This window comes from Dendropsophus ebraccatus, chromosome 9 (genome assembly GCF_027789765.1).
Source record: "Dendropsophus ebraccatus isolate aDenEbr1 chromosome 9, aDenEbr1.pat, whole genome shotgun sequence".
Lineage (NCBI taxonomy): Eukaryota > Metazoa > Chordata > Amphibia > Anura > Hylidae > Dendropsophus > Dendropsophus ebraccatus.
Genome location: NC_091462.1, coordinates 104,594,444 through 104,617,016, shown reverse-complemented (window position 1 = coordinate 104,617,016; position 22,573 = coordinate 104,594,444). Strand labels below are relative to the sequence as shown.

At 46.2% G+C, this 22,573-nt stretch overlaps 1 protein-coding gene across 3 annotated transcripts in view; it reads left to right on the top strand.

The window, feature by feature from the left end:
* Positions 1 to 316: 316 nt before the first annotated feature.
* Positions 317 to 22,573, top strand: part of CRAMP1 (cramped chromatin regulator homolog 1) — a 35,130-nt gene continuing 12,873 nt past the window's right edge. Inside the window, exons 1-10 of one of the 3 annotated variants that reach the window (XM_069984171.1) lie at positions 317 to 527; positions 5,216 to 5,526; positions 11,113 to 11,303; positions 12,966 to 13,119; positions 13,204 to 13,287; positions 13,535 to 13,583; positions 13,743 to 13,837; positions 17,331 to 17,454; positions 18,407 to 18,488; positions 19,424 to 20,410. In XM_069984171.1, coding sequence (XP_069840272.1) covers positions 412 to 527; positions 5,216 to 5,526; positions 11,113 to 11,303; positions 12,966 to 13,119; positions 13,204 to 13,287; positions 13,535 to 13,583; positions 13,743 to 13,837; positions 17,331 to 17,454; positions 18,407 to 18,488; positions 19,424 to 20,410 — 2,193 coding nt within the window. In that variant the 5' untranslated portion in view covers positions 317 to 411. Of the gene's footprint in view, positions 528 to 1,683; positions 2,129 to 3,238; positions 3,519 to 5,215; positions 5,527 to 11,112; positions 11,304 to 12,965; positions 13,120 to 13,203; positions 13,288 to 13,534; positions 13,584 to 13,742; positions 13,838 to 17,330; positions 17,455 to 18,406; positions 18,489 to 19,423; positions 20,411 to 22,573 lie in introns of those variants that run through there. The other 2 variants (XM_069984173.1, XM_069984172.1) reach the window with 2 other exon arrangements.

The following is a 22,573-nucleotide window of genomic DNA, read 5'->3' as shown; positions in this document are numbered from 1 at the left end:
GACAACAGCTTCCGGCACGCCCCCCGCGTCAATCAAACTACTCGAACCAATAGCAAAGCGCCATGCAGAAATGTCCGTCTGCGATTTTACATAATTAATAGACGTTCTCCTATTGGTTAAACCCTCCAGCCAATCAGAAAGCTCTTCCTCTCGCCATTGACATCATTAAACTCTGCCCTCTATGCCCATGACTCCCAGCGCCGCTTGGCGTTGTGGCTTCTGATTGGTTACTCTACGTCTAGCTCCGCCTTTCCAGAGCTGGAGACCAATGGGTGCTTTTGTTTGGGTTGCGAGGGGCGCGGCGTGTTTTGGCAGGCTGGCTTGGCGCGGGTTGTTGTCAGATGCGGACGCGGGCTTGGGAGAGGAAGGTCGGCACCGGGATCCATTGGAACTCCGGGCCGGGCCGTGTGGATGACATTGGGGCCGGTGACAGCTGGCTGCCTGCAGGGATTGATTGGGGGCGTAGCAGCCAGGCCGCTCTGTGCTGGGGGATACAACAGGCCCTCTTATCCTTCTTCATGTATCAGGTAAGGGCTAGCAGCTGATCAGGGATCAATCACCAGCTGATGGGGAACTACAACGCCCAGCAATCACTGTGCATGCTTAGACCTATTATAATATGTCATTCCGTTTTTGTTTTCAGTGATATTCCTATGGTGCAGTGGCAAAACTACAACTCCCAGCATGCCCTGACAGCCGAAGGTTGTCAGGGCATGCTGGGAGTTGTAGTTTTGCCACTGCACCATAGAAATATCATGCTGGGAGTTTTAGTTGTGCAATATACTGATCTGAATCCGTAATGACACTAGTATAGCAAGGCATGCTGGGAGTTGTAGTACTCCAACACCTGGCCAGGACTGGAGTTTGCACAGCTGCCATAGTGACAAGTGGGACCCACCTGTCAGTCATCCGGATGTCATGTGACCACCAACTGCTACATTGTATCCTCCCCCTGTGTTGTTGTTGTTGGAAGGATTAGATACATCTATATGTATACAAGGGGACAGGGCTGATAACAGAGAGCAGCTGCTGCCTATAATACTAGGGGTGCAGGGTATTGATCAGTAGTAGTATCCCATAGTCTTTATATGATCTGTATCTACACAGGTTACATTGGAGTAGTAAATATGCCATCACCACCAGAGCATGATGGGGGTTGTAGTTGTGCAGCAGCTGGATGGTGATATAGGTAATATAACAGCTGGAGGGTAATAGACTGGCATTATATTGCTATGTACTGGTATGAGCATTGGGGAGTTCCTGTTATTGATTAGGGTTGTAGCATAGATTGTGAGGATGTCAATAATCAATACTGATGCCTTGTAATGTGATTGATTGTATGATGATGATTTGCATAGTGATACATTGTATAGCGATAGTATATAGTGGTACATTGTATAGTGATAGTATATAGTGGTACATTGTATAGTGATGGTATATAGTGGTACATTGTATAGTGATGGTATATAGTGGTACATTGTATAGTGATAGTATATAGTGGCACATTGTATAGTGATGGTATATAGAGGTACATTGTATAGTGATAGTATATAGTGGTACATTGTATAGTGATGGTATATAGAGGTACATTGTATAGTGATGGTATATAGTGGTACATTGTATAGTGATAGTATATAGTGGTACATTGTATAGTGATGGTATATAGAGGTACATTGTATAGTGATAGTATATAGTGGTACATTGTATAGTGATGGTATATAGTGGTACATTGTATAGTGATGGTATATAGTGGTACATTGTATAGTGATGGTATATAGTGGTACATTGTATAGTGATGGTATATAGTGGCACATTTGTATAGTGATGGTATATAGTAGGACATGGTGTTATTTTGTATAGTGAATGGTGATGTGTAGTGTGGTAATCATAGTGATACATTGTATAGTGATCTAGTACATGGTGTTATATTGTAAAGTGATAGTATATAGTGGTATATTGTATAGTGATAGTATATAGTGGTACATGGTATAGTACATGGTGCATAGTGAATGGTGATATGTGTATTGTGGTAAATGTAAATCTATTGATATACATTGTATGGTGGTAAATCTATATAATACAGTATATGGTGATACATGGTAATATTGCATAGGGATAAATCTACATGGTGAGATATGTATAGTGATCATTGTATATAATATAGTGTATGGTGATTTATAGTGATAATATTGCATGGTGGTGTATGTGATACAGTGCACAGTGATATATGTATGTGATACAGGGATATATGTATATGATACAATTCACAGTGATATATGTATGTGATACAGGGATATATGTATATGATACAATTCACAGTGATATATGTATGTGATACAGTGCACAGTGATGTGTGTATGATACACTGCATGGTGATGGATAAGCGACACAGTGCATGGTGATGTATAGTGATATATGTATATGATATAGTGATATATGTATGTGATACAGTTGCACAGTGATATATATGTATATGATCCAGTGCACAGTGATGTGTGTATATGATCCAGTGCACAGTGATGTGTTTATATGATCCAGTGATATATATGTATATGATCCAGTGCACAGTGATGTGTTTATATGATCCAGTGATGTGTGTATATGATCCAGTGCACAGTGATGTGTGTATATGATCCAGTGCACAGTGATGTGTGTATATGATCCAGTGATGTGTGTATTGCTATACACTGCATGCTGGTAATGTTACATAGTGATAACATTGCATGATATTACACATGTAGCAGTTTATAATGATCCATGTGTAGACATTGTATAGACCTGGATTGCAGCTCTGGATGTAATTCTGCAGGGTATACAGATGTCATGTAGTTCTGTGCACACCACAAGTCTCAGCATAACCTTCCACAGGACCATGCTCCTCCTATACAGCATATATTCCTATTGCCTGTGGGAAATAAGTATGTATATGTATGGCTAGTATACTAGTATATAGTTGCCCCCACTTGGGGTGGCTCAGTGCCCACCATAGAGCTGGCTCCATCTTGCTTGATGCTCTTTGTGCCCCCAGGAATCTAATGCTGCTGCCCCTCCTCTGCCTGTATGGCTGTTGCCTGCCGGGGCTCCTGATTTCGGGGGGCTATCTTCTAGTTTGGGGGGGGGGGTGCAAAAAGAAATCGATTTCCAATGCTGCCCAATGTGATGACGTAGCAAAGCAAAGTTCAGCAGCTCCAACAACGCCCCATGAGTTGCCCCAACTTTGGCAGCGTCTGGTTTAAATTCCTCCCATCGGATGCGGGAAGTAAGAGATGCATCTGGAAGGGGGGACCCCCGGCTTTCATGCGCCCCCGGTCCGGAGTCGGTAGCTGTCCGGGGTCGGGAGTTTTGGGGTGTTGAAGCAGCGGTCCCCCGCGCCTGGCTGCAGCCTGTGCCTGGAGATCTCCAGCTCTGAGCAGCAGCCGCCGCCGCACAGGAGACGAGGAGGCGAGAGCGCACGGCTGCCTGCCCGACACCATGAGCCATCCCGGGCCCACCGAGGCGGGGGACAGCCCGGAGACAGGGTGAGACGGGGGCCGAGCCGGCGAGGCTGCTGGGGGGACGCCAACGGGCACGGAGCGGGGGGCCCGGAGCACTTTTAGGAGCAGAGTACGGGGAGCGCGGCGGCGGCGGCTGCTGATCATCATGTCGGGTTCTCTTGTGCTCAACAACAAAACCAAGGCTGCTGTGCCCCGGACTGGCCAGCCTCCTGCCCGCCTGCACCCCGGGCCCCGGCCACCCCGGGCCCCCCAGCCGACCACCAGCCCCCTCCCCGCCGGCGGACAGGGGCAGCAGCCCGGGCTGTGCAGTCGGGACAGTGCGAGAGGATTTGTCACTAACAATGGCGGCCATGTTGTTCAGGAGCTCTCCTCTCTCTTCTGCCTCTTCTCTCTCTCCACAACTTCTTTCCTTGCCTGCTAGATGGGGCAGGTTTTGGGGGGTCCCTGAGCTGTACCCCCTGGACAGAGAAGGGTTAAAGGACCCTGTTAGAGATAAAGCTAAGCCTAACCCTGGACTATAGACAGGAGACAGGCAGCCATGAGCCCTGGGTGTCTGGGCCACCCCAATCATCGCTGCTGATCGTTCCTGGGGGTCAGGCTTTGGGGGATTTGGGTGCCGAATGCAAAATTTTTTCACCCTAAATTGTGGCAGAATGGGGGCAGTAGCTGATAAGTTTATGGGGGCGCAGGGAGTGGATCCGCTCCTGTTGGAGACTCGGACAGCAAGTTATCGCCGCACCGTCGATATTTTGAGCAAAATAGTTGTAAGAAATGAAAATGTAAAAAAAAATTTAAAAATTGGGGTAAAATTTTATAGTTGTAAATTTTAACTGTATGATAGGTAGAGGGGGGTTGCTGATAGGGAATAGGGGTTCACGGGGGGATTTAAAGGGATAAAAGCTAGAGGTATGCAGATTTCAGGATTTTGTTTTTGCTGCAATGCAGTTGAATCGGCCAAAATTAAAAGTGCCCCGATTGCCCCTAAAAATGGTGAGGTCACCTTGGATTGTATCCAACTGTATCCAAGCTCTAGTCAAAGTGACAGCAACTTATATAGCAAGGCAGTATTGGGAAGCCTGCCGGGAAGACCCCCTAAGGTCATGTGACTTATTTAATTTTAAATTTTTTTGAGATCACCAAAATGATGGCCGCTATTTTAAGTGAAATCGCTAAAGTTTAAAATTTTTGAAACTGGGAGATTTTAGTGATTTTTGATTCAGAAGGATTTGATTTGCTCCACCGGGCCGCCGCCTATGGTCATGTGATTTTTCTTCTGATCGCTAAAATGATAGGCTCCATTTTGAGTGATTTGTGCACGACAAAGGGTCTCAAATTTTTGAGAAATTGATTTGTGAAGAATTGATTTGCTTTGCTGGTGATGGGGAAGCCCACCAGACCACCACCACCCATGGCCACATCTGATCACAGAAATGGTGGCCACCAGTGTCGGCGATTAATTACAGGCAAATCACAAAGCTTTCAGATTAACAGAATTTTTTTTTTTTAATTTCTGTTTGCAGAATTGATTTGCTCATTTTTAGGTAGGGTTTAAATTTTACAATTTTTTTTTTTTTTTTTTTTTTTTTTTTTTTAATTTGGATTCATTGAAACAGTTGAAAAATTGTAATAAATTGATTCCACTGATTTTTATTTTTTATTTTTAGAATAGACGTTCCTGTTCTTTCTTTTAAAATATTTTCTAATTTTCTTTCTTCTTTCAGGATGACAGTGAAGCTGAAGAGCGGAGAGGAAAACAAGACAAACCAGAAGGCACCAGAGACTGAAGAGGAGGAAGAAGCGGCCACGGCGGCGGTGGTGGAGGGAGGGCTGGAAGATAAAACCAAGATAGAAGGGGATCTGCTCATCTCCGAGACCCCTGATAAGGATCCCCCGGAGGCCGAGACCCCTGGACAGCCCTCCAAAGTCCAGCAAGATCAGCACCATTTCCTGAGGTCCAGTGTCCGGCCGCACAGCAAGAGGCAGAGGAAGGATTCTGGAAGCAATGGCCGGACCCCCAGCGCCAAGAGTAAAGGTATACTGACTGCACCATACACCCCGATCAACATAGGTTGGGTGGATTTGTGTTATTTACATGCAAGAGGGCGACGGGCCGACTCCATTTAGTCAGGCATGAGCATTTAAATGAGCGTTGGTTTTAGTAGCGTCATGGTGTCCATATTGGAGGACATGATGTGGCGATCTAGACCATGGATTGGAGTGATCTGGGGTAGTTGACTCTACACGAGAGAGCATCATGGCCTACTGCAGCGTTCCCCTACCTATGGCTCTCCAGCTGTTGCAGGACTACAACTCCCATCATGCCCTGACAGCCTTCAGTTGGGCAACACAAGTCTCGACCATGATGCCCTGTCTTATGTAGGGTCATGTGACCTAGATCGCTGGTGACCCCTGCAGTCTGGCCCATAGTGCCTGCAAATGGCTCAGTTTTAATTACAGCTAATTCACTGCATGCCCGGTCAAGTAACAATCTAGACACAAACATAGCGCCACCTATAGGCAGAATTTTAAAAAGAGATTTTCCATATAGAATAAAATGTACAAAATAAAAAAATTATTAGATGTACTAAAATTAGAGCAGGGAAAAGCTGCGTAAACGTGTGAATAGTTAAAATGTTTTTACTGGCTCTTGCTATTGTGTTTATTAAGCAAATGCGCAGACGTTTCCGCCATGTCTGAACGCAGTATATAGGCCAGAAAGATTCTGATTTTATTAGAGAAGTATATGACATGTGAATGTGAGGACATGTTCACACTGTACTTTGCTATGAAATATTGAATATTCCTTATTCAATAGGGAATACACATGACAGCATGTCACTTACAGGCGTATATTCTAATGCTGAATAAGTTTCAGAATACACTTTAAAGCAAATGTACTATAAGGTACATCGCTTTAAGATTTTTACATCATAAGACTGGCGCCAGTGCGTGGATGCCAGTGCCATGGTCCTTTTTTTGAACCGTTTTCTTATAGTAAGATTCCCAGCATTGCCCATAGCAACCAATCACAGCTCAGTTTTCATTGCCCATAGCAACCAGGCACAGCTCAGTTTTCATTGCCCATAGCAACCAGGCACAGTTCAGTTTTCATTGCCCATAGCAACCAGGCACAGTTCAGCTTTAATTGCCCATAGAAACAGGCACAGCTCAGCTTTAATTGCCCATAGCAACCAGGCACAGCTCAGCTTTAATTGCCCATAGCAACCAGGCACAGTTCAGCTTTAATTGCCCATAGCAACTAGGCACAGTTCAGCTTTAATTGCCCATAGCAACCAGGCACAGTTCAGCTTTAATTGCCCATAGCAACTAGGCACAGTTCAGCTTTAATTGCCCATAGCAACCAGGCACAGTTCAGCTTTAATTGCCCATAGCAACCAGGCACAGTTCAGCTTTAATTGCCCATAGCAACCAGGCACAGTTCAGCTTTAATTGCCCATAGCAACCAGGCACAGTTCAGCTTTAATTGCCCATAGTAACCAGGCACAGTTCAGCTTTAATTACCCATAGCAACCAGGCCCAGCTCAACTTTCAGTAGTAGTAGTATCTGCTACTTGTCACCACTGAAGCTGCCGATCCCCTATAGTCTGTCACCTATATATATGGTTAATAAGTGTATGGTGGGGTCTATATGGGCCTGAGAGGATGTTATATCTTTATGTAACCTCATTCAATAGAAGATTATCATGGCTGATTACATGTGACTTTTTACATGATATGAAAATCTTCAGGCAGGACACAATAATCCTGTGAGCCCCGGGCTGTAGCGTAATTCTTACATTTAGATCGGTGTGAAGGGTATTGGAGTGACCGTCCTTGCTTTGGCCGTACACATAAGACCGCTATCCTTCCCGATCCTCCCTATAGGCGTGTACACTCCAACTGAGTGTACATGTGTTCTAAACAGGGGAGAGGACCACCTCTTGTCTCGTAGAAAACAAGTGGATCAGCCAATTGAAATCCAGCATGCCTGATCCTGACATCATTATACACATTAGATTAGTGATGGGGAACCTTCGGCCCTCCAGCATGATGGGAATTGTAGTTTGTAACAGCTGGGGGGCCAAAGGTTCATGGTCCCTGCAATAGATAGATGGCTGGTCCTGGGGTGTATAGCAAGCAATAAATAGGGGGAACAGGCAGAAACTGTGGGACATGATGAGACAAGTGATTTCTCTTTCTAGGTGGAGCCTGGAGCAGGTTACGTGTAGGTGGAGTAGATTACTAATACACCATGCCTGTGGTGACGCAATGTGGTGTAGTATCCTCCTTATCCTACATCACATCACTTCCAGCTGACTCCTAAGGAGGATGGAAAGTTCCTTTTATTGATCTGTACTGAGAAATTGGGGAGTGTTTAGTTCTTACATCATTGTTCAGGCACTAGAGGTATATACCAGGAGTATTTCCTGACTTGTCGTACCTGTCAAAAGTGACGTCACAGAGACATCAAAAGTTTTGATTGGACAGGGTGATAGTGTTTAGATCACAATCGATCAGAAGAACAAGCCTATAGACGTCCAGGTGCAGCATGTCCAGCGGGATCTGTGACATGTCACCTGTCTGGATGGCCACATAATGTAAGTCTATGGAGCCGTCCGGCTTACACAGACACAGAGCGGTGAGAGGAATGCACGGCAGCGCTCTTGTCTTCCCGGTGGTTCTCATGATCATTCGTTGTATGAACACTCTGTGACATCAAAAGCTTTCTAATTACAGGTACTCTTTTAGGGTGTTATCCCAAGATTGAAGCTGTCCCCATCCACATTAGGGCCAGTTCACATGGAGCAAAAGGAACTCTCTGCCGCGGAATTCCGCCTGCCTCAGTCTCACACAGTGTGTCTATGGGAGGGCTCGCGCACATCTGCTTCCGTCGCTCTCCGCTCAAAGAACTGACATAACTAGCTGATAGATTGGGGTCTAACTGCTTGGATCCCCACTGATCACAAGGACAGAAGCCAGTTTTCACCTGAGAGTGGCAGCACACACACTCTGTCACTCCATTCCTTGTCTGAGTCTTCACACTGAGGAATAGGCGAATCCGAATCTGCACTTAATTTTACACCTATTTTGCTTGAAATTCAGCCCATAAAATATGTACAGCGCAATGCCCCATTGTGTTCAATGAGATTTTCGCTCTGTTGTTCACACAGCGAAATTTACACACAGAAATGTTTCGCCATGATCCGTTTCCTGCCCAAAGAATTGACATGTGAATTCTCTGGGCAGAGTGCACTAGAGAAATCCCATAGAACTCGCTGAGGCTTTGATTTTCCGCTTTCCACTCGCATTTTGCGCCTATTCCACCGGAGCTGAAGAAGAGGAAATTTCAAGTAGAAAACTTTCCTCTTCAATTCCTCTCCTATTCCTCTGTGTGAACGCACCCTAATAGATCTTGCAGAATCTTGTACTGAATTCTGAAGTCCCATAGACAGTGAAAGGAGCGGTGGCAGAGTGTACGTGCTGCCGCTTTAGTCACATGGGCATAGTTGACCTTTGTTCTCCTGATCGTGACCGATCAGCTTGTTATCCTCTATCCTGTAGATTGGTGATACCAGATGATTGGCTGATGATTATGTGTGTATCGGGCAGGTGATCTGGCAGGGAGCAGTCACCATGGTGGTAAATGGCACTGTTCAACACTGCATGTAATTCCAATAGCTAATGCTATTAAAGATGGCGGCTTTGTGAGCCAGGATGAGCACTTGCCCTGCCAGGTGTGGGTCTGGTCATTGGCTACTGCCTGTGATGTGAACGTGTGTTGTGGAGACCCCTGATAGCTCACCCGTAGTGACTGCCTCATCCGCCTCAGTGATGTGTCAGCTGCCCTGGGGCGTTGTCAGATGTTGGCTCACTATAGGATGTCTATTGTTGCGGTCACCCTGCCTGTCCTCCTTTTGACCTTCTTGTTTTGCCCATGCCTACCTCGTACGTACACTTTGGATGTCTCAATATATATGCGGAAGGAAGGGTTGTCTTGTTGTAGCACATCCAATCTATATCATAGGCCCCTGCACTCTCTTGTAGTATAGAGTTCCCCTTTATTTCTTTTTTTAGTGGATCACACCAAGGACACATGACCAAGACCGGAAAATCAACACCTCAATGCCTTATGTGGGCACCGGTGGCATCCACAGATATATTTTAGGCATGCTATCTAGGGCATGGAGATGACTTGATCTTATAGGTGTTGAGGTGGTGTCATGTCTACTTATGGAGGAGTTGAGGTGACGGTGGCGCCTGAGTGATGTGGCACCCGCGCGGCTGTGAGTGGCACCTTGTGAGGAGGAGGACTGTGTGCGCTCACGACATTACATTTTACAGTCTATAAATACTCAGTGACTTCATCCTGCAGTCCCTCCTCTTCTGCTCTGGTACAAGTTAATAGCACACGTGGGAGATGTCCTCCTGGTGCGGTATTCTCTCTAGTAGGATGCAGCCATGTACAGCCATCTTGTTGTGACATGTTGTTGACGTGTGCCATGGCAGGGATTATACTCGTCTATCAAGTACATGGAGGTCTGTGCACTGAAGCATGGCGATGTGTGATACAGCCAGGATCTGCGTCACACACGTCACTATTGGTGTAATACTTATATATCCTTCCTGATCCTGTTGATGGATGCACATTGTCTCCTGGACCGTATATGATGCAGCTGTCATCCAGGTTTGACTAGTTTTGCCTGCTCTGCCTCCTTACCTGTAATGCTTGTTATACTGTTGCTTGCAACCTATTTAGACCACCCCTGTCCATGTGGACATAATATAGGGCCTTCGACTGTCCAGGCATGATGGGAGTTGTAGTTTTGCAACAGCTGGCGGGCCAGAGGCTCTCCCCATCCCTGATATAGGGGGATCCCATACTCGGCACTGTCCTCTATGGAGAATGGAGATCCTCTTTATATAACCAACTCGCTTTCTGGTGGACTTGAGTTTTCTTTGTGTTATGTGGACGTCCATTTGTCTCAGTGATCTGTATATAATACTACATGGCTGTCTGCCACCTGGTAAAATTAGCTGCATGCAAGGAGTACAAGGTGCTGGGGTGATCAGCTGATCACTTTGGGGACAGCATTCTAAAAGGGGCTGTCATTTGCTAGACAGTCCTCTTTAAAGGGGCTTTCCAGGATTAGAAAAGGGCCAGCTACTTTCTTGTGCGGAAAAAAAAAAAAAGCCAACCCTGTCCTGTGTGTGGTATTACAATTCAGGTCCATTGACTTCAATAGAACTGAACTGCAAAACCCCACACCCAGACCGATATATAATAAAGGAAAAACAAACAAACAACAAAGGCAAGAGGCGGCACCTCGTGTGATACCGTTGGCTTCTGGTATAGGGTGATAAGTGGTAGATTCATGGCTCACCTTTCAGCCCCTTGGGCTTGATGCATATCACCCCTGGATTGGAGGGGGAAGGAGGTGAGGAGAGGCGCTGTTTCTGGAGGAAGTCAGCCATGTTTTTCTAAGCCTTGACAACCCCTATAAGTATAAGCGATATGTCAAAAGGTTCTGTTTTGACTGTCTAGTCTTCAATGGAAACCTTCAGATGTTTTTCACCCTGCAGAGTAGATGACGGTTCTGATTTTTGCTTCTGCTTTCAGCACTGGACAGTGCCACCCCGTCCTCACCCAGCTGCTCCACTGGATTGGCTCCCAGCAACGCGAAAGCATCAGGCCGGAACGTCGCTCCATCCACTGCGGAGAAGGATGAAGGGAATAAGAAGAAGGTGCGGCGGCAATGGGAGTCCTGGAGCACAGAGGACAAGAACACCTTCTTTGAGGCCCTATATGAAGTGAGTACCGCCTCAGGGATTGGGAAAATACTAACACAAAGTGTGACCTTCCTATCACCGCGCTAAGCTGGTCTCCAAACTAGAGGTGATAGGAGCTATTCCTTATTTTTCTAAGTCATATCTGCATTGGAGAGTATTGCAGAGTAGGCGATCCTGCAACCTGAAGATCAGCTGATCAGTTTGGTTTGGACTCCTGTGATCCACTATAATCAGCTGTTGAAGAAAGTTGTGGCTAGATATACATATACATTTAGGCTATGTTCACACTACGTAAAAGTACGGCCGTTGTTGCCATCAGCCTATTCCGCTATGGGATCCCGGCCGGAGCGTATACACATCATATGCGCGCCGGCCAGGATCCCGTACATGGCCGTCAATAACTGACATGTCCGTTTTCTGCGGCCGCAATTCAATGAATTGCGGCCGTAGGAAACCCTGTCAGTTCACACTATGAAGCGAGCGGCTCCGGTTGTTTGCTTCATAGTGTGCAGGGGGAAGCTCTGATGCAGGCGTGCGCTGATGCGTCCGCATCAGAGCTCTGATGCCAGACAGGTCATCTGACCGGTACTTGTACCGGCCGCGATGATCCGGGCAGAGACCGGCCGTTCCGTGACCCGGCCGGGGTCACGGAACGGCCGGATGTTCACGTTGTGTGAACATAGCCTTAAAATGTAAGTGCCCTATTACACAGACAGATTATCGCTCCGTGTAGTAGAACGGTCAGCCAATGAAACGGTCCAGACTACACTAAAGGCAAGGGCTAGCGATGTCCGTGCAGCCCTTGCTGCCTGATAGTCGGCCTGTGTAATTGCTCAGTAAACAACCCCTGAGCAGGGCACGTTTACCGTTTATGATTGGGCCCATACTAGGACCCTTACAGTCACACAGACATATCAAAAGGTCAAACCCCCCATACTGATCACTAGATAGGGCCAAGAGAAGCATCTAGCTAAGTGCTTCACTCTTGTTGCAGGAGACATTGTATTGTAAACCTATGGAGCCTGTCTTGTGCAACAAGTGGATTGGGAAGAGAAGCACTTCTAGCAATATGTAATGATCAGAGGAAGTCTCGAGTGATCGTAACTTCTGACATATCTGTGATGTTAACACTTTATAGCGATACTGTCACCTCCCTTACTCTCACTTCATATCACCAGTGAACAGTGCCACCTAGGCCGATCTTTTCCAGGAGTTTGGCCCCATCTCCCCCCAGATGACTCTCCACTGTTAAAATAAAGCAATTTTAGACTAGACAGACAAGTGTTATACAGGTATATATGGACTGTGCAGCATCTAAGCTTGTGGATGGTGCAGAGAACGGCACATAGAGTAAGAGGTGTGACACTTTAAATCATGGAGAGGGAACCTTCAGCCCTCCAGCTGTTGCAAAACTACAATTCCCATGATGGGAATTGTAGTTTTGAAACCGCTGGAGAGCCGAAGGTTCCCCATCCCTGCTTTAAATGAATGTCCGTCTATATAATGTATGGATGAGTCCACAATGCTCTTCGCCACTAATACCTAGTACTTATCTGCTATGGTTTATGTGGTGAACCCCCCCCAGTCCCACAGGATATCTACAGTATAGGCCATGTTACTATTTGCCAAATTCCAGCTCCTTGACCCTAAGAAACGTTCCCTTCTTGCTCCCTATGTATTTAGCATGGAAAGGATTTTGAAGCCATTCAGAACAACATTGCCCTTAAGTACAAGAAGAAGGCCAAACCGGCCAGCATGGTGAAGAATAAGGAGCAGGTTCGGCACTTTTACTACAGAACGTGGCACAAGATCTCCAAGTACATTGATTTTAACAATGGTGAGCAAACCACACGTCTCTATTCAGTGTCGAAATCGATCTTCTATTGTCGTCCTTACCCTTTAACCTTTATTTTTCTCGTAGTATTTTCTTGCGGTCTTAAGAAGTCCTCGCAGGAGCTTTACGGCCTCATCTGCTATGGAGAACTGCGGAAGAAGATCGGTGGCTGTAAGTTTTGCCGGCGTTCACTATTCTCTAGTTAACACTGGAATCATGGCTTCCGGTCACAACATAGGGCGGAGGTTTCCATAGGCACGCTGCACTATATGTGCCATCACAAGTGACAGAATTTCTAATGGAACCACAATAATAAGGGATGTATTGCAGAATCCCTTTAATGCGTATAGTCTAGCGTTATATATAAGTACCGGCTTCCTTGTATCTGATCTCCTGACTTTTCCATTGGTTATCGCAGGTATGGATGACAAGAACGCGGCCAAGCTGAACGAGCTGATCCAGTTAGGGTGAGTGAAATACTTTATCAGCAATTCCTTGAAGCTACATGTCCCACTATGTCAGTCTGAAGCTTTCGTGGCATGCTGGAGCTTGTAGTTCCTCCACAGACTGGGAGGTAAGCACTAAGCTAGCTCAGATATGTATTTTACTGTTGTTCATTTTCACAGGGCGACCACAGTGCGTTACAAAGGCAGGAACCTGCGGATCAAGGCTCCGATGTGCCGAGCCTTGAAGAAACTCTGTGACCCTGAAGGAAAGGCGGGTACGTAGGTTTTGCTTCTGTGCATTTGTCCCGTTACCTATTACCGGGTGTCTGTTCAGGTATGAGATTGTTTGGCTAAAAGAGAATACAGTCTGAACTAGAGATTGTTGAGCTCTAAGGATCACAGGTGGGTTGAGATTTTGTATGTCACACATAGAGAAAAAAGATAAAAGAGCAAAGGTGCTGCATGTGCCGTTACTTGAGACAATGGGGGTATGGAAAAGTACAAGAAGACACTCGCCTTATAGGATCATGCAGCAGGCAAGACTCCCAAAAATCGGCTTCATTCCACTGCGGATATGTAAGCCAGCCCTTTTAACCCTTTAAATGAGGAGCGAGGGGAGCCTCACACAGCCGCGGCGCCGGGGGAGGGGCAGGGGGTTAAAGGGGCTGGCTTACATATCCACAGTAGAATGAAAATTCCGCTGCAGATATGTAACCCATAGACCTTCACACTACATGGATCCACATCGGATTTTGCTGCAAACTCACAGCGTGAAATCCGCTGCGGATCCGGTATGTGTGAAGGCACCCTTAGGCTATGTTCGCACAGCGTAAAAGTACGTCCGTTGTTGCAATCGGCAACAACGGCCATACTTTGTACGAAAAGACACACTGCGTGTTGTTCTATGGGATCCCATAGTATACGCTCCGGCCGGGATCCCAAGCGGCACCGCAAACAACTGACGTGTCAGTTTTCTGCGCCTGCTATTCATTGAATAGCGGCCGTAAAAAACCATGTCAGTGCACACTATGAAGCGGGCGGCTCTGGGCGCATCAGAACTTTACGGCCATAAAGATCATCGGAACGGCCGGTACAATACGCCGTGTGAACATGGCTTTATAGTATATCAGACGGGGGGAGATGCTACCACCCTTCAAAGGACCAGGCTTAGTTACAGCTGTAGAACGGCCAGTAGATGAGAGGAAAGTAGTGGTTTCAGTAGTGCTTTCACCCAAGGTAGAGCTAGGTAGGCTAATATAAAGCTTTTCTTTGTTAGGACTACGTGTTTCAAAAGTAATAACCTTCTTCAAGATGACCTGATGAAGAAGGCTGTTACCTTTTGAAACGCAAAGTCTTAATATAGAAAAGCTTCTTCATATGAGCGTGGTGCTGGTCTGATGTTTCTGCATGAACCTTTTTCCAGTACTATCTTTACCTTGGGTGAAAAGCGCTTCTGAAACCACTACTTTTCTCTTGTCTACTGGCAAATTGTCATGGGTTACGTGTTGATTGTTTTGTATTGCAAAAATAGTTCTGATGCTTCCTAGAGACGTCAAAAGTTTTCAGACCCACAAAGTTTGTTACAGTGAGCTGGGAGAAGCACGCGGCTGTGCACTTCACTCCCCAGCTTGCTGTGATCTCAGTCTCACTGCAGTAGACGGTCTCTATTTTCAGAGTCCTTTTAGACACAAATATTTCTCGGCTGTGGGCAGCCACAAATGAGCGCCAGTTGGCGAGATCGTCACTTGTTTGCGGTGCCTTTGCACGACATGAGAAATCTAGCAGCCGGGCTGCACAAACAATCCATGTATGCAGTAATGGAAACTGACAACACAGATTTCTCGTGCGTCTTATTGGGGGACACAGATACCATGGGTATAGGCTGCTGCCACTAGGAGGCGCATATCTGTACATATATACATTCTGTTTCCTGTTTCTAGGTCACACAGCAGTACTTACCGCTGCTGCTGTGATCCGGCATCCTGTTCTTCCGGCTCTCCCGTCCAGCTGCTGTGTCTTCAGGCCCTGCCTCATCTAGAATGATTGATATCCGGAGAAGGTGGGGCCTGAATACACAGTGGCTGGATGGGGAGAGCCAGAGAAAAGGATGGCAGCAGCGGTAAGTATGTATTGCTATGTGAGAGAGAGATATATGTATATCCGTGCTGTCAGTTTCCCTTTACCGTCATCGGCCTCACATCCTTTGTTTGCTTAGGATGATATGTGCCCTGCAACATTAAATCCCTGAGCCAGAGATTACGGCAAGCTAGGGGGGCGTCCAGACGCTCGCATCTCATTGTAATTGGTGGAGATCTGAACACCCAGATCAAAACTTTTGACATGTCTCTCTGATATCCTACAAGTTTTTGAAAGTCTTGGGAGCCCTGCAGCTCCCATCATGTCCTGACACCTACAGGCTGGAGGTCACTGCTGTAATATAAGGAGAGACTGAAGAGGCGTCTTCTGCACTGTACAGGCTGCCATAAAGCGCACCAGCATTCAGCTGATTTGCAGCACAGTCACATTTTCCATTGCATTACTGTGACTGCGTTGTTCCTGGGAACGGTTCCAGTTATGTTACACAATTGCTGTTTATGGAGTATCCTAACAAAAGCTCAGGCTTTCCAGAGGTGAAGCCATGCCATGTAACATGGCTGAGTATTTACGAACACCAGCAAAATCCATGAGGCCCTGTACCTTATATTAGTACCTTCATGCAACTTTGCCAAACAGAGGATTCACCATCGAAAATTAAATCCACACCTTTGACATATATCGGTGTCTTCCTGCAGTTTAGCTAAGCACAGCCTTAACCTGCACCGAAAAAGAAAAAAAAGAACACCCAGGCCTTTACATTTATTGGTGACTTCATGCAACTTTGCATTGCAGAACCTGCACCAGCAAAATTCCATCCAGCACACTTTGCAAAGTTGCTTGAAGGCACCAATAAATGTAAAGGGCTGAATGTTATTTTGCAGGTTCTAGTGAAGGCTTTGATTTGCAAAGTTGCATGAAGGCATCAATAAATTTAAAGTAGAACCAGCATCAGCAAAAATTGCATCCAACCCTTTACATTTACTGATGCTTTAAAGTGTCACTGTCGTTTAAATTTTTTTTTTGCAGAAATCAATAGTACAGGCGATTTTTAAGAAACTTTGTAACCGGGTTTATTAGCCGAAAAATGCATTTTTATCACAAAAAAGCAGTTTGAAGCTCCCCCCTTTCTTCATTATTGTGTATGGAGAGGGGAGGCGTAGAGGGAGATGAGGCACCAAAACAGGAAAACAAAGAGTTAATTTTCAGCTACATCACCAGGCTATCTCCTCTGACAGTCAGCACTGACCTCTCTGACCTCTGAATACTGGCTTTCACACAGCTCCCGGCTGTGTAATCCTTTATTCTCTGCTGCTGACTCATCTCCCTCCTTCCTCCTCCCCCCTCTCCTCTCCAGAGAACAGACAGGGTTGTGTCTGATGCAACAAGTCACAATTTCCTGATATTTTGCAGTGGATGGAAAAGAGGAAGAGGAGGGGGGGGGCTGGGGAAAGTCTTTTTGAATGCAGATAATGGCATATTTGCCTAATAAACCCAATTACAAAGTTTCTTAAAATCGCCTGGACTATTGATTTCTGCAAAGAAAAGACAAAAACAAACAAACAAAACACTGTGACTTTTTAATGCAATCTTGCCAAAGAGTCAAAACCAAGTTTTTATATGTTAAGTGGTAATTAAAAAAAAAAAAATAAATAATTCTGTCTCCATTTCCAGGTCTCAGTGATGAGGAGGATCAGAAACCAGTGCGACTGCCCCTCAAAGTCCCGGTAGAGCTTCAACCGCGGAACAACCAGGCTTGGGCCCGTGTACAAAGCCTGGCACAGAACCCACGGCTCAGGTATCAAAACTTCACAAGTTCGTATCGTATCGTGTGGCCAGGGCTGTATGAACATCGCCACGTTGTTTGTGCAGCCCTTGCCTTTAATCACCCATCAGTGACACTTCTCCTATTTCATGGGGAGATGCGTGGTCAGTGGCAGATTGCCCTTTGGTTTCCTGATTTGGCAGATATTGCTCCATGTATTAGGACATCAGGATGTGTGGCACTGAAGGGTCTTTAACAACGGCCAATTATCAGCCAGGAGAGTTGCTAGAAACCATCCTTCAGGCTATAATCGCACTCCCTGTGTAAACAGTAGATGTGCGGCCGATCGCAAAGGGAAACTGACAGCACGGATATACATATATCTGTGCCGTCAGTTTCCAGGTCACAGAAGCGGTCCATACTTACCTAGTGGGCTGCTCTATGGCTCTCCCGTCCTACTGTCTAGTTGGGAGAGCGGGATGCCAGTATGGCTTTAGGTAAATATGCACTGCTTGTGTGATCTGGAAACTGACAGCATTATTTTATGCATATCTGTGCTCCCTTGGCTGCACTAACGACGCAAGGATTGTTCATGAGGCCTGACTGTTCAATTATTGTGCTGTGTAAAGGCACTGCAAATGAGCAACAATCTCTCTGATTGGCGCTTGTTTGCGTCCTTGCACAAATCTGTGGAGTAGTGCAAGAAATTGCAGCCCACCCCGTTCACATTACCGGGGATCTGTAGTTCTCTGCAGAGCCAGGTGGCCAGGATGCTGCTGAAGAGGACGCACAACTACATCGGCAATGTGTCCCCATTATTCTCACATTCAGAGGGGTGCCCATTGTATGCCATCACCTCGTTGGATGGGAAAACCTAGCTAATGTCTGTCAAAAAAGCTAAATTAATCAAATAAAGAAGCTTGTGGGGATTTCTACATGTCAGATTGTGTCGCCATTTACATTCCCTCCTCTTGTTCTTGCACAGGATGATGGTGGAGCTGCACAGAAAGGTCTCCAGTCTTATTGAGTTCCTCAAGCAGAAGTGGGCTTTACAGGAAGTTCGTATTGTATCCTTTATTGCCTCATTGATACCTTGGTGTGAGGACGACTTCCTGGGATGATCGGCCCCAAAGCAGAAGCTTCTTCTAGGAGATGATATGACTTTCTGGTTTCTTAATTACTGTATGTTTTTTTTGGTTTTTTTACTTAAAGGGGAAGTCTGGTGCCGGAATTATTTTTTTTAATCAAAAGAGTCGGGGATTTGGTGGCTGAACATAACAACATGCAGCTGCCCTCTCCGGCCCCAGCGCTGGGGTCCGCTGTCCTCTGGCCACTTCCTGGTCTAAGCGGGGATCGGGTTATGACGTGTTAGCCTTGTTCAGCCAGTCAGCGGCCACTGACTGCCTCGGCGGGGCTGAAAAGTCACGACTCTGCTCCCCGCTCAGACTGTGAACCAGAGCGCATGTTATGTTCAGCAACCTTCTCCTCGGCTCTTTTGAAAAAAAAATATCCGATACCGGACTTCTCCTTTAAAAAGAAAATACTTTTCATGTGTCACACAAACTTGTCAAAAATGGTAATCTGCAGAGTGCAGAGACCCCCACCAATCACTAGATATAGCCTGGAGAAGTGCACAGCCCTGTGCTTCACTCCCTGTCTCCCTACTCGATCCGTGCTGGAGATGGGTGCCATTGAAAGTCTATTGGCTGGAAGTCCGATTGAGCGGTGAGCCAGGGAGTGAAGCACTCAGTCATACGCTTCTCCCTGCTATATCTAGTGATCGGTGAGGGTTCAACATTATTCACACTGCTATCAGATCTCTGAAGGTTGACGGCAGTGTGCAGTAAGATGACGGACGTCCTGATGAACCCTATTATAAGATCGTAGGGGCTGTTGAGTATATGGACAGTGCCTTGAATTGCCATTGTGCCGTGGTGATGGTGTGAACAGAACCTGACCTTTTGGTTTTACGTCCGTTGTTTCCTTTACCAATTTGTGTCAGAGGAAAAGTCTGGATGACCCTCAGTTAGCAGATGTGGAGTCTCAGGACAGCAGGGAAGATCTTTACCTCTTCCCACCAGAAACGGCTCAGCTGTCTCCTTTACCAGGAGTGGCAAGGGTTGTCCATTCCAAAGCCCACTGCACCGTCCACTGGCAGGAGTCTGGCAAATACAAGCAGAGCTCTAAGGACGCTCACTTGCTACCACCTGCTCAGATCCTCGGCATCCAGACTGGACAAGGCACGGCTCGCGTTCAGCTGAAGTGCCCACGAGGTAATGCGGATGCCAAGCAAGGAAACAAAGCGGAGGTGCCCAGTAGTACCACACCAGAGAAGTCTCAGAACATTGAGAATGGTTCTCTGGAGAATGTATCATCAGATGGGGTGTCGGATGGGCCAAAGACTCCTGACGATTCTCCTCCAGAGCCTATGGATATCTCCGCCGGTGGAGACACATCCAGCTATCCGCCCCCAGATGTGGAGGAACTTTCATTAATTGACCCCTTGCCCCGGTATTTAAAGTCTTGCCAAGATCTTATAGTTCCAGAAACAAATAACCTCACCACCTGTCCTCCAGCATCTCCAGAGTCCAACCCCAAACCTCCTGGAGACATTGAGTCTCCGAGCCGAGAGAAGGCCGAACCACAGACTCCAACCCCCCAGCAGCAGCAGCAGCCAGATCATTGCACTACACAATCTTCAGGACTGGACACTCAGGTGAAGGAGCCGAGCGCCTCATCCAAGGCTCCCAAAGACAACTCTAACCAGCTCACCGAGCAGCTACGTCAGGAAGGCTGGAACCAGCAGACCTCAGAGAACCTGACGCTAGCAGAGGTCTACCTCATGCTGGGCAAACCGGGCAAACTACAGCTGGAGTATGAGTGGATGGAGCCCAACAGATCGGACGACTCTGACTCCCCACTACACCACAAACAGAGACTCCTGAGCTGTCTGCTGCGGCTCATAGCCACAGAGGTCAACCCCAAAGCTGTAAGTGCTCATTTCTTTTTCTTATATGTCACCTTGTAGAGCTGAGCGATCCCAAGCGTGCAGCATTTGTTTACCGGCGGCTGAAGAAGTTGGAAGCAGCCCTAGGGATTCCAGGAAAACATGGATACAGCGTATGGCCTATAGCAGTATTCATGCTTTCCAGACAGCCTAAGGGCCCTATTCCACGGGACGATTATCGTTCGCATAGTCGTTAACAATAAATGATCCAAACGAACGCTATTACGAAAGTCCTGAAATCGTTCACCCATTTACATGGAAAAAAAATCGTTACTTATGATCGTTCTTGCGGTCGTCTTGTCGTCGCCATTTGTGTTCATCACTACTGCAAACGACACAACGGCGTCTTATTCAATGCGAACGATTTGCAAACGAGCAACGATAAAAATAGGTCCAGGTCTTATTGAACGATCAACGATTTCTCGTTCGGTCGTTAGTCATTAACTGCTATTCAAACGAACGATTATCATTTAGATTCGAACGATTTAACGATAATCTGAACGATAATCGTCCGGTGGAATAGGGCCCTTGGACCTGCATCCAACCTTTTCAGCCACCGGTAATCAAATGCTGCATGCTTGGGTTTGCTCATCTCTACTCGCCTTAAAGGGAATTTGTCACCTAAATTTTCTTTTACTGATTAGAGTCAGATACTAAAACTTGTTCCTTTTTATTCTAATCTGTTTCTATTTTCTGGCTTTACTTTTTTTTATTTTACTTTTTGTACATAGTTATGGGGGCGGCCATCTTGCTTGGGCTGTTCTTAACACCATTTAGTGAGATGCTTCACAGCTAGACTCATGGACATAGATGACAATAGACAAACTCTGTCCCCTTGAGATGAATGTGAAACAGTACTGAGAGCGCTCTGTGACCTTTGAAGAGGTCATTCCACAGGGAGCTGCTATTGTCTCCTCTATCTACTGGTGTCGCATGACGCTGTAGTGCTGTACAGATCACTTTACAGCAGCCTCCTCTTATCACCACAGACACAACAGGAAGTCTCAGCTTAGTTTTAGCCCCAGTGGTGAGAATGAAAACCGCAAGATATCAGGATTATTTTATAATATAGTTAGAAAAATGGAAAAATAGAAAAAATGACACTAAAAATTCTTAAAAAATATGTTTAACATAAAAACATTATTTACTCACAGGCATTTTCCGAAGACACTGTCCCTTTAAAATCTTTTAACCCTCAAAACCATCATTGGTGGTATAGGGGTCAGATTGGCTCCCTGCAATGAGATCATGAGGAGCTGATCTGTTGTCATGGCAACATTCTGAGGACTGAGGCCTATACAGTTATATAAACAGGCTGTGCTAGCAGATCACAGACAAATCAATGAAGTGCATTGCTATAGCAGTGCATTGATTTGAATGGTGGCTTATAATAGGCCCCTAGGGGGAATTAAAGAGTATGGGGAAGGTGTTTTTAGCATTTGCCATCACTTTTTTTTTTTTTTTTTTTTTTTTTTGTTTAACTTTAAATTTTTATTCAAAAATTTTGCCATCACTTTATGATTATGGGGTCTGATTTTTGGGACCCTCACGGATCCTGTAAATGTAGGGACTGCAGCATGGTTGTGGAAACTCCTCCCTTTTATTGAGGTCGGATCCCTTCCAATGGTGTATCCTAGTGATAGGCCATTATTTCATAAAAGAGAAAATACCAGGAAACCTGCCATCGCTTTCATGCTGCCTGAACCACACGTCACCTGGACAGTCCCTGGTGGCTTCCCCCGGCCCTACCAGCCTTGATTGATAGATCTCTTCTGGTCTTGGTACGGGCAAAGATCTAGAAGTCAAGGCCGGTGGCGTGGAGAGAAGCTGTCGGGGACTTCCCAGGTGACATGTGGGTCAGGCAGCATGAAAGTGAGGACATGAGTGAGAGGGTTGGGGTTAAGTATCCCATCTCCTACTTACATGCTGGTCCAACCTATGGGACCCCTATGTCATGTGCTATAGATTTTCGGGGTTTGGGGACACCCCTTTAAATCTGAGCTTTGCTCTGTTGAGTGTAAAGGCAGCCAGACTAGCTGTGCCTATGAGAATTAGTATACATTAACATTAGGAGCGGTCAGCGGGTGGACTATAAGCATAAGGCTGCACCACATAATACCTTCACAACCTGCCAAGTCTGCAGAG